The sequence below is a fragment of the Trichomycterus rosablanca genome, chromosome 17 (assembly GCF_030014385.1).
Source record: "Trichomycterus rosablanca isolate fTriRos1 chromosome 17, fTriRos1.hap1, whole genome shotgun sequence".
In the NCBI taxonomy this organism is placed as follows: domain Eukaryota; kingdom Metazoa; phylum Chordata; class Actinopteri; order Siluriformes; family Trichomycteridae; genus Trichomycterus; species Trichomycterus rosablanca.
This window is the reverse complement of record NC_086004.1, coordinates 17,169,900-17,184,093: the sequence shown is the minus strand read 5'-3', so window position 1 is coordinate 17,184,093 and position 14,194 is coordinate 17,169,900. Positions and strand designations below refer to the sequence as shown.

The 14,194-nt window shown below is 36.0% G+C and overlaps 2 protein-coding genes across 5 annotated transcripts; both read left to right on the top strand.

Moving 5' to 3' along the window:
- The first annotated feature begins 4,169 nt into the window (after positions 1-4,169).
- On the top strand, positions 4,170-6,020 carry LOC134331881 (piggyBac transposable element-derived protein 3-like). The gene has a single exon (XM_063013416.1). The coding sequence runs from the start codon at positions 4,170-4,172 to the stop codon at positions 6,018-6,020; it is 1,851 nt and encodes a 616-aa protein (XP_062869486.1).
- Positions 6,021-6,767: 747 nt separating this feature from the next.
- LOC134331667 (uncharacterized) lies at positions 6,768-8,481 on the top strand. Of its 4 annotated transcripts, none has more exons than XM_063013168.1 (5): positions 6,768-6,864; positions 6,972-7,055; positions 7,167-7,367; positions 7,471-8,264; positions 8,392-8,481. In XM_063013168.1, exons 2-5 carry the CDS (start codon positions 6,990-6,992, stop codon positions 8,402-8,404), a joined length of 1,074 nt encoding a protein of 357 aa, XP_062869238.1. In that variant the 5' UTR covers positions 6,768-6,864; positions 6,972-6,989; the 3' UTR covers positions 8,405-8,481. The 4 variants fall into 4 exon arrangements, with proteins under 4 accessions (XP_062869238.1, XP_062869236.1, XP_062869239.1 ...); XM_063013166.1 differs by having other exon boundaries at positions 7,164-7,367; XM_063013169.1 differs by having other exon boundaries at positions 7,164-7,367; positions 7,471-8,302.
- Positions 8,482-14,194: the final 5,713 nt, after the last annotated feature.

Here is a 14,194-nt window from a genome sequence, read left to right as displayed (position 1 = left end):
CTTCAAACCAGCCTGCCATTAAGACTCTGTTTGCAAGTCTGCAAGTTTCTGCTTCCAAGAGTTTAACAGTCATGTAGGGATATCAAGTTTTACTTTGGTTTTGTTTAAAAATTTGTTGAAAAATGTAAAACTTCATGTAACGTGGTAAGTTATGAAGCTTTTGTGGGTTACATTTTTTTGTTGTTTAAGTTGTTATATCATATTTGCAAAGTTCTCCATGTATGAAGTTAAGCATCAGAGCATTTAGGCCTCTGGTCAAATACCAACCAATGGCAACACAAAATACCAGCAAGTGAGATTGACTTTAATCCATGAGAGGCAATGTGCTTTTGTAAATGTGCCACTGTACCTTCTACAGTATATTGTTGTTTCTGCTAGATACATTTTATTTAAAAAAAAAAGGACATTTATTATGGTGTATGATACAGCACACGTACTGTACTGAATGTGTGTTTTTTATGTACAGTACTACTGTGAATTGTTGTTCATTATTGTTTATTACAGTAATGTCTATTCTATAATTTAAGATTTAATGGAAAATTAGTTGTATTTATAACAAAAAAGACAATTTAAGACATTAGAGAGGTTAGGTAAGGGGGAGGTTTGGGGATTAATTCTATTTACATTATTTCTTATGGGAAAAATAGGTTTAACTAACGAACATTTTGACTTAAGAACAGCCTTTCGGAACCAATTAAATTCGTAAGTCAAGGGTCTCTATATAGTGCTTATACTGTATATAGTGCTTATAGTGCTTATACTGTATATAGTGCATATACTGTTTATAGTGCATATACTGTGTATAGTGCTTATACTGTATATGGTGCATATACTGTATATAATGCATATAGTGTATATAGTGCTTATACTGAATATAGTGCACATACTGTATATAGTGCTTATACTAAATATAGTGCACATACTGTATATAGTGCTTATACTGTATATAGTGCACATACTGTATATAGTGCTTATACTGTATATAGTGCTTATACTGTATATAGTGCATATGCTGTATATAGTGCTTATAGTGCTTATACTGTATATAGTGCATATACTGTATATAGTGCTTATACTGTATATAGTGCTTATACTGTATATAGTGCTTATAGTGCTTATACTGTATATAGTGCATATACTGTATATAGTGCATATACTGTGTATAGTGCTTATACTGTATATAGTGCTTATACTGAATATAGTGCACATACTGTATGTAGTGCTTATACTAAATATAGTGCACATACTGTATATAGTGCTTATACTGTATATAGTGCACATACTGTATATAGTGCTTATACTGTATATAGTGCTTATACTGTATATAGTGCTTATACTGTATATAGTGCATATGCTGTATATAGTGCTTATACTGTATATAGTGCTTATACTGCATATAGTGCATATACTGTATATAGTGCTTATACTGTATATAGTGCATATACTGTATATAGTGCTTATACTGTATATAGTGCATATGCTTATACTGTATATAGTGCTTATACTGTGTATAGTGCTTATACTGTGTATATAGTGCATATACTGTAAATAGTGCTTATACTGTATATAGTGCATATACTGTATATAGTGCTTATACTGTATATAGTGCACATACTGTATATAGTGCCTATACTGTATATAGTGCTTATACTGTATATAGTGCATATACTGTATATAGTGCTTATACTGTATATAGTGCTTATACTGTATATAGTGCACATACTGTATATAGTGCTTATAGTGCTTATACTGTATATAGTGCATATACTGTATATAGTGCATATACTGTGTATAGTGCTTATACTGTGTATAGTGCTTATAGTGCTTATACTGTATATAGTGCATATACTGTATATAGTGCATATACTTTGTATAGTGCTTATACTGTATATAGTGCTTATACTGTATATAGTGCTTATAGTGCTTATACTGTATATAGTGCATATACTGTATATAGTGCATATACTGTGTATAGTGCTTATACTGTGTATAGTGCTTATACTGTATATAGTGCATATACTGTATATAGTGCTTATACTGTATATAGTGCTTATAGTGCTTATACTGTATATAGTGCATATACTGCATATAGTGCATATACTGTATATAGTGCTTATACTGTGTATAGTGCTTATACTGTATATAGTGCATATACTGTATATAGTGCATATAGTGCACATACTGTATATAGTGCTCATACTGTATATAGTGCTTATAGTGCTTATACTGTATATAGTGCTTATACTGTATATAGTGCTTATAGTGCTTATACTGTATATAGTGCATATACTGTATATAGTGCATATACTGTGTATAGTGCTTATACTGTGTATAGTGCTTATACTGTATATAGTGCATATACTGTATATAGTGCTTATACTGTATATAGTGCATATACTGTATATAGTGCATATACTGTATATAGTGCTTATACTGTATATAGTGCTTATACTGTATGCTTATACTGTATATAGTGCTTATACTGTACATAGTGCATATACTGTATATAGTGCTTATACTGTATATAGTGCACATACTGTATATAGTGCTTATACTGTATATAGTGCTTATACTGTATATAGTTCATAAACTGTGTATAGTGCTTATACTGTATATAGTGCTTATACTGTATATAGTGCATATACTGTATATAGTGCATATACTGTATATAGTGCTTATACTGTATATAGTGCTTATACTGTATATAGTGCATATACTGTGTATAGTGCTTATACTGTATATAGTGCTTATACTGTATATAGTGCATATACTGTATATAGTGCTTATACTGTATATAGTGCACATACTGTATATAGTGCCTATACTGTATACAGTGCTTATACTGTATATAGTGCATATACTGTATATAGTGCTTATACTGTATATAGTGCTTATACTGTATATAGTGCACATACTGTATATAGTGCTTATACTGTATATAGTGCATATACTGTATATAGTGCATATACTGTGTATAGTGCTTATACTGTATATAGTGCTTATACTGTAGCTTATACTGTATATAGTGCTTATACTGTATATAGTCTATATACTGTATATAGTGCTTATACTGTATATAGTGCTTATACTGTAGTTTATACTGTATATAGTGCTTATACTGTGTATAGTGCTTATACTGTAGTTTATACTGTATATAGTGCTTATACTGTAGTTTATACTGTATATAGTGCTTATACTGTATATAGTGCTTATACTGTATATAGTGCTTATACTGTAGTTTATACTGTATATAGTGCTTATACTGTATATAGTGCTTATACTGTAGTTTATACTGTATGTAGTGCTTATACTGTATATAGTGCTTATACTGTATATAGTGCTTATACTGTATAGTGCTTATACTGTATATAGTGCACATACTGTATATAGTGCTTATACTGTATATAGTGCTTATACTGTATATAGTGCTCATACTGTATATAGTGCTTATACTGTATATAGTGCTTATACTGTATATAGTGCTCATACTGTATATAGTGCTCATACTGTATATAGTGCTTATACTGTATATAGTGCTCATACTGTATATAGTGCTTATCCCTTTAACGTTCTGCTCAACATTTTGGTAGAGCACATTTTGAGTCACTATATCTTATTGAAAAGTTGTTGAACTTAACTCAAACTGATAGTGCTATATCTACCATTCGGTAGAGGTATGTTATGCAAAAAAAATCCACTAGGGGTCACTGTGTCTTTCAATAGTATGCCGTTTCAGTTCACCTCCATAGACGAAGTGGGCTACCAGTAAAACAAGCCACACATTCGGACGTTTTTTGGCCAAATTTTCAAAGGTAAGCATATTTTCTGTGCACATTGTAGTTTCAGAGGTTTTAATGATCAGAATGATGTAACTTTATACAGCATAAATATGTTTCATAAGGGTCAAATAATTTTTTAAAACATATGTGACCAAATGGTTGAATTGACTCTTTAGGGTAAAAGTGTATATGCTTAGCTATAGTAATTAGAACCAACTTCTTGCTTTGAAATAAAAATCTCTGATCATTCATATTTTGTTCATGTGACACATTTATTGTTATTCCATGAAATATATTTAAATCTATTTATTTGACAAATTTTGACACATACAAGGAAATTGGTTGTAACAAATTGTAACAACTTTTTTTTTTTTTTTTTACAAATAATAGATGGACACGAAAATATTTTATGGTGCAAGACCACGCTCTGTCCTAGCCCTCATACCAGAAAATCCTCAAGAGTCTGATGGTGATCTGAGTGATGACGATGACCAAATAGAGGATCCTGATTATCTGCCCACACAAACAGAAGACTCTGGAGAAACATCTTTTGAGTCCATGGATGAAGAGGACATAGTCTCAACAAGTTCATCTTCTAAACCGCCACCCCGTAAGAAGAAGATGAAAGAAAAAAACTCCCTGAAAACAGTTTCCTTAGAGGAGCCAGAGGACACCAGTGACCCTACTTCACCCCTAGGCCTAAACAAAGGCAGGGAGAAAATCTGGAAACATGAAGACATTGGGACATTCCAGGTTCCTGATTCAAGATTTGAGCCCCCTGATGCTGTAAAGACACCATTCCAGTATTTCAAAACACTCTTCACTGACAAGATGATTGAACATATTGCTCAACAGACCAATCTATACTCTGCCCAAGAGTTGGGGGATCCAATCAAAACTAGTCCACAAGAGATTGAAGAGTTTTTGGCAATACTACTCTTCATGGGTGTTTTCAGCTTCCCATCTATTGAAGACTACTGGCACCATGAGTCACGATTCAGCGTCATAGCTGATATCATGCCACGTAAAAGATTCAGGCTGTTGCGTCGGTTCATTCATTTTAATGACAATCAACAGTGGGATAGCACTCCAGACCGATTTCTTAAAATCCGCCCCCTTTTTGAGATGCTTCGTGAGCAGTGCCTCCTCATTCCATCTACATACAAACAAAGTATTGATGAGGTGATGGTGGCATATAAAGGCACAAGGGCCGGCACTCTTCGCCAGTATATTGCCAACAAACCAGACAAGTGGGGCTTTAAATTGTTCTGCCGAGCCAGTTCATCTGGAATCATCCATGATCTACTGCTCTATCAAGGGGCATCCACATTTTTCAATATTGCCCTAAGTGAGCAGGAGCAAGAGCTGACTCTAGGGGCCAAACTGGTGACAGTTTTGTGCAAAACCATGACGCAACCACAGCTGTCAGTTGTCTTCTGTGACAACTACTTCACCAGCTTTAAGATGATCCAGAATGTACATGCAAACTTGGGTGTCAAATGCATCGGCACTGTCCGATCAAACCGTGTCAGTGGAATACCCTTGATTACAGACCAACAGCTAAGGAAGAAAGGACATGGAGCTTTCGATTATAGGTCTTCTGATGGTGTGATTGCAGTGAAATGGTTTGACAACAAATGTGTCAACCTTCTGAGCAATGCTTGTGGGATCACACCTCTTTCCACTGTCAAAAGGTGGAGCAAAGTTGACAAGACAAAGATCTCTGTCCCTTGCCCATCACTTATCCCAGCCTACAATGAGCATATGGGAGGCATTGATCTTTCTGACATGCTGGTGCACATGTACAAGACCCCTGCGAAGTCAAGGCGATGGTACTTACCACTGTTTGGATACATTCTTGACCTGTGCGTCTCAAACTCCTGGCTGGTCTACAAGAGAGACTGTGACCTACTGAATGAGAAACCAATACCTCTCAAAAGGTTCCGCCTGGCAGTCGCCCACACTTTGAAGCAAGTCAACAAGACAGCATCCAAGGTTGGCCGACCATCATTCTCTTCTCCACCACCAATGTCTCAGAAGAAACAATATGTCCCAAGACCCACACAACCACAACCAGATGTGCGTTATGACAACTGTGGACACATGCCGCTTCACAGTGTCAAGCGTGGGCGGTGCAACTTCTGTCCAAAGGGTGTGTCAAGGTGGAAGTGTGAGAAATGCAATGTTTTCTTGTGTCTTAATGCAAACCAGCAATGCTTCATAGCATACCACAAGAAATAAATTGGATTCAATGCTGATAAACCATTAGTGCTGTTGCACATCACACATGAGTATTTCAAAAAAGTCACAAAAGTTAACAAAGTTAGCATGTTACTGCACTTTATTATTGCTTTTTATTGTTGTTGTTACTATTTATTATTGTTTTATTATTATTATTGTTGTTGATGTTATGTTCTGATTTTACTACAAATATGTCTCGGAAGAAACACTACATCCCAAGGCCCTCACAACCAGATGTTATATGACAACCTTGGACACATTCCACTTGTCTAAAAAGTCACAAAAGTTAAGAAAACAAAGAGTTAGCATGTCATTGCCCTTTGTTTTTAATATTTTTTGTATTTCTGGTTCATGTTCTGATTTTACCACTGAGTGCCATCTCAACCATTTGGTAGAGGTGTATATTTTGAAAACTGGGGGGTCTATTTAAAAAAAAAACACCAATTGTTTTTATTAATGCCCCAAACAAATAAAAAATGTAAATAAAAAATTTTTCCTTTGCTTTTTTCTTGGTGAGGACATTAAAGGGTTATACTGTATATAGTGCTTATACTGTATATAGTGCTTATACTGTATATAGTGCTTATACTGTATATAGTGCTTATACTGTATATAGTGCTCATACTGTATATAGTGCTTATACTGTATATAGTGCTTATTATACTCAACACGTCAGTACAAGCAGTTACAGGCAGCGTTGAACGGAACACTGCGTACGTCATAATTAAAAAGGCTGTTAAAAGCAGTCCGCGCATGCTGGAGCCTCATTTCACTTTAGGTCCGGTCAGAGGAAGCTGCTTTAGTTCATTAACGAGTTAATGCTTTTCTCATTACACACTGTGTTGTAAGTTCCTTCTGTAGGAGCAGTAGATACATCGCACCTACATTTTTACAAACGAAATATGATGATATATTATACTGTTGTTCTTTGTTTCCTTTTTTGTTTGTAAGAAAAGAAAGTGGGTAAATATGCGTAAGTGGATACAAATGATACGGAAACTGTTTGGTAAGCGTCCCAAAATCCCTCCTCTTCCCGTGAGTACAAATTTATTTATTTTCTTCTTTATGTTCGACCTATTAAAAAAACATCAGACTGTATTTACTTATTTCATTGTGCTAACTATGTTTCTAATACTGTAAAAGAAGGAGAATGTGGAGGAGGAGAATGAGGCAGATTTACAGCTGGAGGAGCAGAAGGATTGTGTGAAAACACAAGAGCACCTGCAGGCTCAAAAGCTGGAGAACAACCAGGAGATCCTGTTATCACTTCACAGGGTTTTTGAAAAGCATGCAGAGTGCTCTGAGAATCTCCTGAGAGAGATTACAAAACTAACAGATATTATTGAGGTTTGCAAACACTTTATAGAACATCATACAGTAATATAATGTTCATTCAACATTTACCAGTTATTAAAATTTGTGTATGTCATTTTTGTCTTTGAACACACAGAAAACAAACAGTGCTGAGATGCTGTCTGCTGTTCCTTTATCAGTCAGTCAGGCCTGTGCACCAGCGCAAAAGTCTTTGCTGCCTTTCTGCACAACATCCTCTTCCTTTATCAGGTCCAGGATTCGGCTTCCACCATTAAAAAAGCTCCAGATTTCCACTTTGCACAATGATGATGTAAAGCCATCAAAATCACCCAAGTTAGCATGGGATGACAATCAGTGCTGCAAGAACACTAAAGAGATCACGCTGACTGAAAACACTGAAATGAATGATGTTGAGCTGCAAACTGTGGATGTGACATCCACAGAGGAAGAAGCATTTGGTCCCATGATTGATGACATTCCGAATGAGCCACTTGACACAAAAACACACCTTTTGGAGATGAAGTTTAATGTCAAGATAGCTGAATGGTCCAAGTATGAGAAGGAAGAGAAGGTGAAACTAAAGCTTGAGATGGACGAGGCAAAGCAGATAAGGCAAAAGGAAATTGAAGACCTAAAATTGAACGTGAAATTTCTAAACAAGGAGGCCAAACGTGAAAAGCAGGAGGGGAAAAAGAAGCTAAAAGATCTAAAAAAGGAAATAAAGAATGAAAAATCTAAGCTTCTCCTTGAGCTGAAAGAGCAAAAAACGAAATTGAAGATGGAGGAAAAGGAGGAGAGTAACAGGAAAAAGACGGAAAGACACACTGAGGTTGACGAGGAAGAGCATGAAGAAAAAGACAAACAGCCCTTAAAAAGCAAATTTAGAATAACCTTTAAATTCAGTGGTTGTAAGGAAAGGAACAATAGCATGTAAGTTTAAAACATAAAATCATAACACTGATGAGCTGGTAAGTAAAAAAATTCTTTCTAACTGAGATGCAACTTTTACTATCATCTGCATAACGTTTCACTAATAGTTATTTTTTGTGTTTTATAGGAAAGACCTTTGAGATATAGTGGAAGACATTCAACCAGAAAGAAATTCTCAGAAAATCCTCAATAAAAGCAATGCATTATAAAACTCAAATGAGTATTTTTTTTATTTACCACCTTCTTTTACCTTTGCACCACAGACTAAACACAGGGTCCAAAATCAACTTATAATTTATATTCAGCATTGCAAAAAAATATAAGATAAAAGCAACATCTGAGGTACCATTCTCATTAGGGCCCTACAACACAGAACATCTAACATTTCTGGATGGTCTACAAGACGCTTTGCTTGGACTTGAACCTGGGGATTCTGAGCTGAGAAAGCATCCTGTGTATGTTGTCGTTTGGGACAATTAAGCTTTCATCGTGGTTAAAAAGTATATGAGTGGTTTATCAATAACCACTGTTTTATAAACTATGCCTTCCACCATACTCTCCCTTCCTAAACCCGACTGAGGAATTCTTCTCAGCATGGTGGTGGAAGGTTTATGACTGAAACCCCTATACCCAGAGAAATCTACTCCAGTCAATGGATGCAGCATGTGATAACATAAGAGTGGATTCTTTTTAAGCCTGGATTCGGCATGCAAAAGGATTTCCCCCCGTTGTCACTCAAATGAGACTCAGGGAAAGCTTTAAAGCATTACACTATTCAGCCTACTAGTGAACAGGTTCAGACGTTACAGTATGTGTATGTTCAGAGCAGGGTCCAGGGGAACTTAATTTAATCATTACCTCGGGGTTTCCAGGTACAAAAAACACTATAATACTGACTGTGTTAAGCAGTGAGTAAAAATGAATGTGTTATTAGAGTAACTTTAAATTTAGAAAAGTTCCATGGTGAAAAAGCTCGATGGTGAAACTTAGTGCAGATAACTTCCAAGTTTGTATTACGATCAATACAATTAGTCAATGCATTCATGACAGATCTGGCTGACCATGGACTGGAATGTAATTCTTAATTTAATGCCTCTAGGACATAAAAAAGTTAAGACAGGGCAGTAAAAAAAATTTGTAGAATGATAATAAACGCCTGTTTGGGAACTTTCCACAGGTGATGCAGTCATGGTTTGGTCTAAAAGAAGCATTAACAAAGGTCTCTGTTGTTTAAAGTATGTAAGAGAATAATCCATACTTTACCAATATCATTCTTCAGTGCCCGGATGACATAGCAGTCTAACGTGATATTACAACCCCAAATCAGAAAAAGTTGGGGTGGCATGGAAAAAGCAAATAATAATAATAATAATAAAAAAACGCATTTCTTACATTTACTTTGACTTTTATTTGATTGCAGACAGTTTGAACCTGAGATATTTTATGTTTTGTCTGTCCAACTTCATTTCATTTATTAATAAACATCCATTCCTGCATTTCAGGTCTGCAACACATTCCAAAAAAAGTTGGGACAGTAAAGCATTTACCACTTTGTAATGTTGCCATTCCTTTTCACCACACTGAAAAGACGTTTTAGCACCGAGGATACCAAGCGATTTAGTGTTTCAGCTTTTATTTTGTCTCACACAGCATTCATTTTCATCTGACCACAATACATGTTTCCACTGTGTGATGGTCCATCCTAGATGCCTGAGAAGTCGACGCCGATTCTGGACATGGTTAACATAAAGCATCTTTTTTGCACACTAAAGTTTTAAGTGCCATTTGTGCATGTAACTCCGTATGTAGTGCTTGACAAAGGTTTGCCAAAGTAATCCCTCACCAATGTGGTTATATCAGGTTCTTGATGCAGTGGCATCTGAGGGATTCCTTGAATCGTTTAATGATATTATGCACTGTAGAGGGAGAAATATGCAAATCCCTTCTAATCTTTCTTTGAGGTTCATTGTTTGTAAACTTTTCAATCATTTTCTCACACATTTGTTGATAAACTGGAGATTATCTGATCATCTTTGCTCATCAAAGATTTTTTTGTATGCTTTTGTACCAAACCATGATTACAATCACCTGTTGACGTCACCTGTTTGGAATGACATCGTTATTTAGCTTTTTCACCTCATTACAAGCCCTAAATTGCCCCTGCCGCAACTTTTTGTGTTGCAGGCCAGGAATTAAGGTTTATTAATCAATTAAATGAAGTTGAGCAGATAAAACATGAAATATCTTGGGTTCAAACCATCTGCAATCAAATAAAAGTCAAAGTAAATGTAAGGAACACTGCACTTTTATTTTATTAGCATTTTACATACTGTCCCAACTTTTTCTGATTTGGGGTTGTACATCACTTAAAGAGTTAAAGCTCAACAGTGCAACTCGGCCAGGTGACCAAAAAAAAAACAATTGGCTTTGCCTGAGGGGAGGTAGGCAGTATATTTTTTCCCTTGCTACTGCTGTGATATGCAATCGCTGAGGCTGGTCTGGGCAGCGGCTGTCCTTGGCCCAGAAGGTTGGTGGTGCAAGCAGCAGGGGATCTACAATGGGGAATTGAAAATGACTATTAGGTGAAAAAAGCCTAAAAAGAGTGTGTGTCTATGCATGATTGCAAGAAGATTAGGGATTTCACCATCCACAGTCCCTCACAGTATTAATAGATTCAGAGATTCTAGAGGAATCTTTGTGCAGGTCTGAAAACCAATACTGAATGCTTGTCATCTTTGATCCCTGAAAAGGCACTGCATTAAAAACCAACATTCTTTTGTAATAAATGTAACCACAAGTTTATTGCTGCATCTACAAATGCAAGTTAAAACTTCATTAGGCAAGGTGGGATTATATGTAAACAATGCGGTGTTAGTGCCAAAGTCATGGATAACTTGCACATTTTAAAAGGCACAATTAATGCTGAATTCTATGTATGTATTTTGATGCAACATATGCTGCCAAACCTGCTTGTTTAAGTGACATAAAGCAGAATATATGACTCCAGCCTATTACCCTACATAATACTGTCAAAGATTCAGGGAATCAGAACATAAACCACTACTAAATGTGCATGACCTTTAAGCCCTCAGACAGCATTGTGTGAGAAACCATCATGCTTCTGTGATAAACTCACACATGAGCTTGGGAGTGCTTAGAAAACTGTTGTCATTTAACACAGTCCGCCACTGCATCAAGAAATGCAACCTGAAGCTCTTACACAAAGAGAAAGTCAGACATCAGTTCAATGCAGTAACACTTCCGAGTTATCTGGGCTCGAGCTTATCTCAGATGGACTGAAAGAAAGTGGAAACCTGTTCTGTGGTCAGATAGGTCCACAAAAGTATTAAAAAAGTTATCTGTGACATAGACAAAAAGAACCATCAAGACTGTTATCAGCAAAAGATGCAAAAGCCAATAACTATGATAGTATGGTTCATCAGTGCCCACTGCATGGGTGACTTGCATGTGTGTGATGGTAACATTGATACAAAGGTGTATATTTCAATTTTGAAGAGATGTGGTGCTATCAAGGCAAAGTCTTTTCCTGGGAAGTGTGTGGTTACTTGAACAAGACAATGTTAGGGCTCATTTTGCATGCGCTACAATCACGCAGCTTTGTAGACACAGAGTGCATGTGCTTGACTGACCTGCCTGCAGTTCAGATCTGTCTCCCATTGAAAATGTATGGTGCATTATGAACAGGAGAATCAGGAGAAAACAATCCACTTGTAAAACTGCAACAATAAGTGTCCTCCGTTCCTAAACCTTTAAAAAGTCTAATTAATAAAAACATGATGGAACAGAGTGCTAAACAGACCTAATGTTCTTTGGAGTGTGTTGCAGACATCAAATTCTAAAAGTATTTATATTTACGAAATATTTTGATTGAGATTAAGTAAGTTGATGAGTAAATACATTGGAAATCTTTTATTTCAACACTACTCTGTTGAATAAAGATTTAAGAGAATTAACAAATCACAGATTCCTCTTTTAATTGCATCATACACCAATCAACCATAACATTAAAACCACCTCCTTGTTTCTACACTCACTGTCCATTTTATCAGCTCTACTTACCATATAGAAGTTCTACAATTACTGACAGTACTCCATCTGTTTCTCTATATACCTTTTTTAGCCTGCTTTCACCCTGTTCTTCAATGGTCAGGACCCCCACAGGACCCCCACAGAGTAGGTATTATTTAGGTGGCGGATCACTCTCAGCACTGCAGTGACAATGACATGGTGGTGGTGTGTTAGTGTGTGTTGTGCTGGTATGAGTGGATAAGACACAGCAGCGCTGATGGAGTTTTTAAACACCTCACTGTCACTGCTGGACTGAGAACAGTCCACCAACCAAAAATATATACAGCCAACAGTGCCCTGTGGGCAGGGTCCTGTGACCACTGATGAAGGTCTAGAAGATGACCAACTCAAACAGCAGCAATAGATGAGCGATCGTCTCTGACTTTACATCTACAAGGTGGACCAACTAGGTAGCAGTGTCTAATAGAGTGGACAGTGAGTGGACACGGTATTTAAAAACTCCAGCAGCGCTGCTGTGTCTTATCCACTCATACCAGCACAACACACACTAACACACCACCACCATGTCAGTGTCACTGCAGGGCTGAGAATGATCCACCATCTAAATAATACCTGCTCTGTAGTGGTCCTGTGGGGGTCCTGACCATTGAAGAACAGCATAAAAGGAGGCTAAAAAGCATGCACACAAACAGATGGACTACAGTCAGTAATTGTAGAACTACAAAGTGCTTCTATATGGTAAGTGGAGCTGATAAAATGGACAGTGAGTATAGAAACAAGGATGTGGTTTAATGTTATGCCTGATCGGTGTATGTATGTAGCCCAACTTTCTTTAAATTGAGTTTTATTTTTATATTCACTTAGTATATAGTTTTTCTACAGTAATATTGTGACCTAACATTTTAAGTGCTTATAAATGTGTTGCTTTTAACCCATTGACATTCTCTTAAGTAATCGAGTGATCTCCCATCACAATACTAGTCATGTCACTCAAGGTCAGCTGTAAAAACCCTGTTGAGTAATTTTCCACAGAACCACTACAATTTTCTTATGACCTAATAACTTTCATTTCCACATGGTACTACTGAATGACTTTCTATCTGTGTCTTTTTAGCTTAAAATTTTCCAATCATTGTGTTTTTTTTCCGAAATAGATCACTGCTAGTCATTATTATTAGTAAAAATGACCTAAGTTAAGAAATTTGACTAGATTAAGTAATAGCAACAGAATTACACAGCAATCTACAAAATAACCAGAAGCAATACATTTTTTAAATAAATATGTACTTTTTTATAGAATTTTCCCAGTACGAAGTCAACGACAGAATCTTTATGTCAGACAGTGCTAGATTCATACAGAGAGCCTCATAGCATAAACAGGACCATGCTGATCTTCTTGCTACCATGCTGTTCTATTCTGACACTTGACAACAAGATTCATGTTGCAGCGGCAAAGAGTATATTACTGTGACTAGTAAGCTCACTCCCACAGTTTTGGGGGCTAGCTTTTTTGACTAGATTATTTTTTTTTATTTATTCTGATATTTGTGCTGTATTAGGTTAATCACACCAGGTTCTGTCTTAACTTCAAAACCTTGCACCAAGACATAACACCATTAAACCTTTCTTTAATTTCATTCAGGATCAATAAATTATCTATCTATCTATCTATCTATCTATCTATCTATCTATCTATCTATCTATCTATCTATCTATCTATCTATCTATCTATCTATCTATCTATCTATCTATCTATCTATCTGTCTGTCTCTCTGTCTAACTATCTATCTATCTATCTATCTATCTATCTATCTATCTATCTATCTATCTATCTATCTATCTATCTATCTATCTGTCTGTCTGTCTGTCTGTCTCTCTGT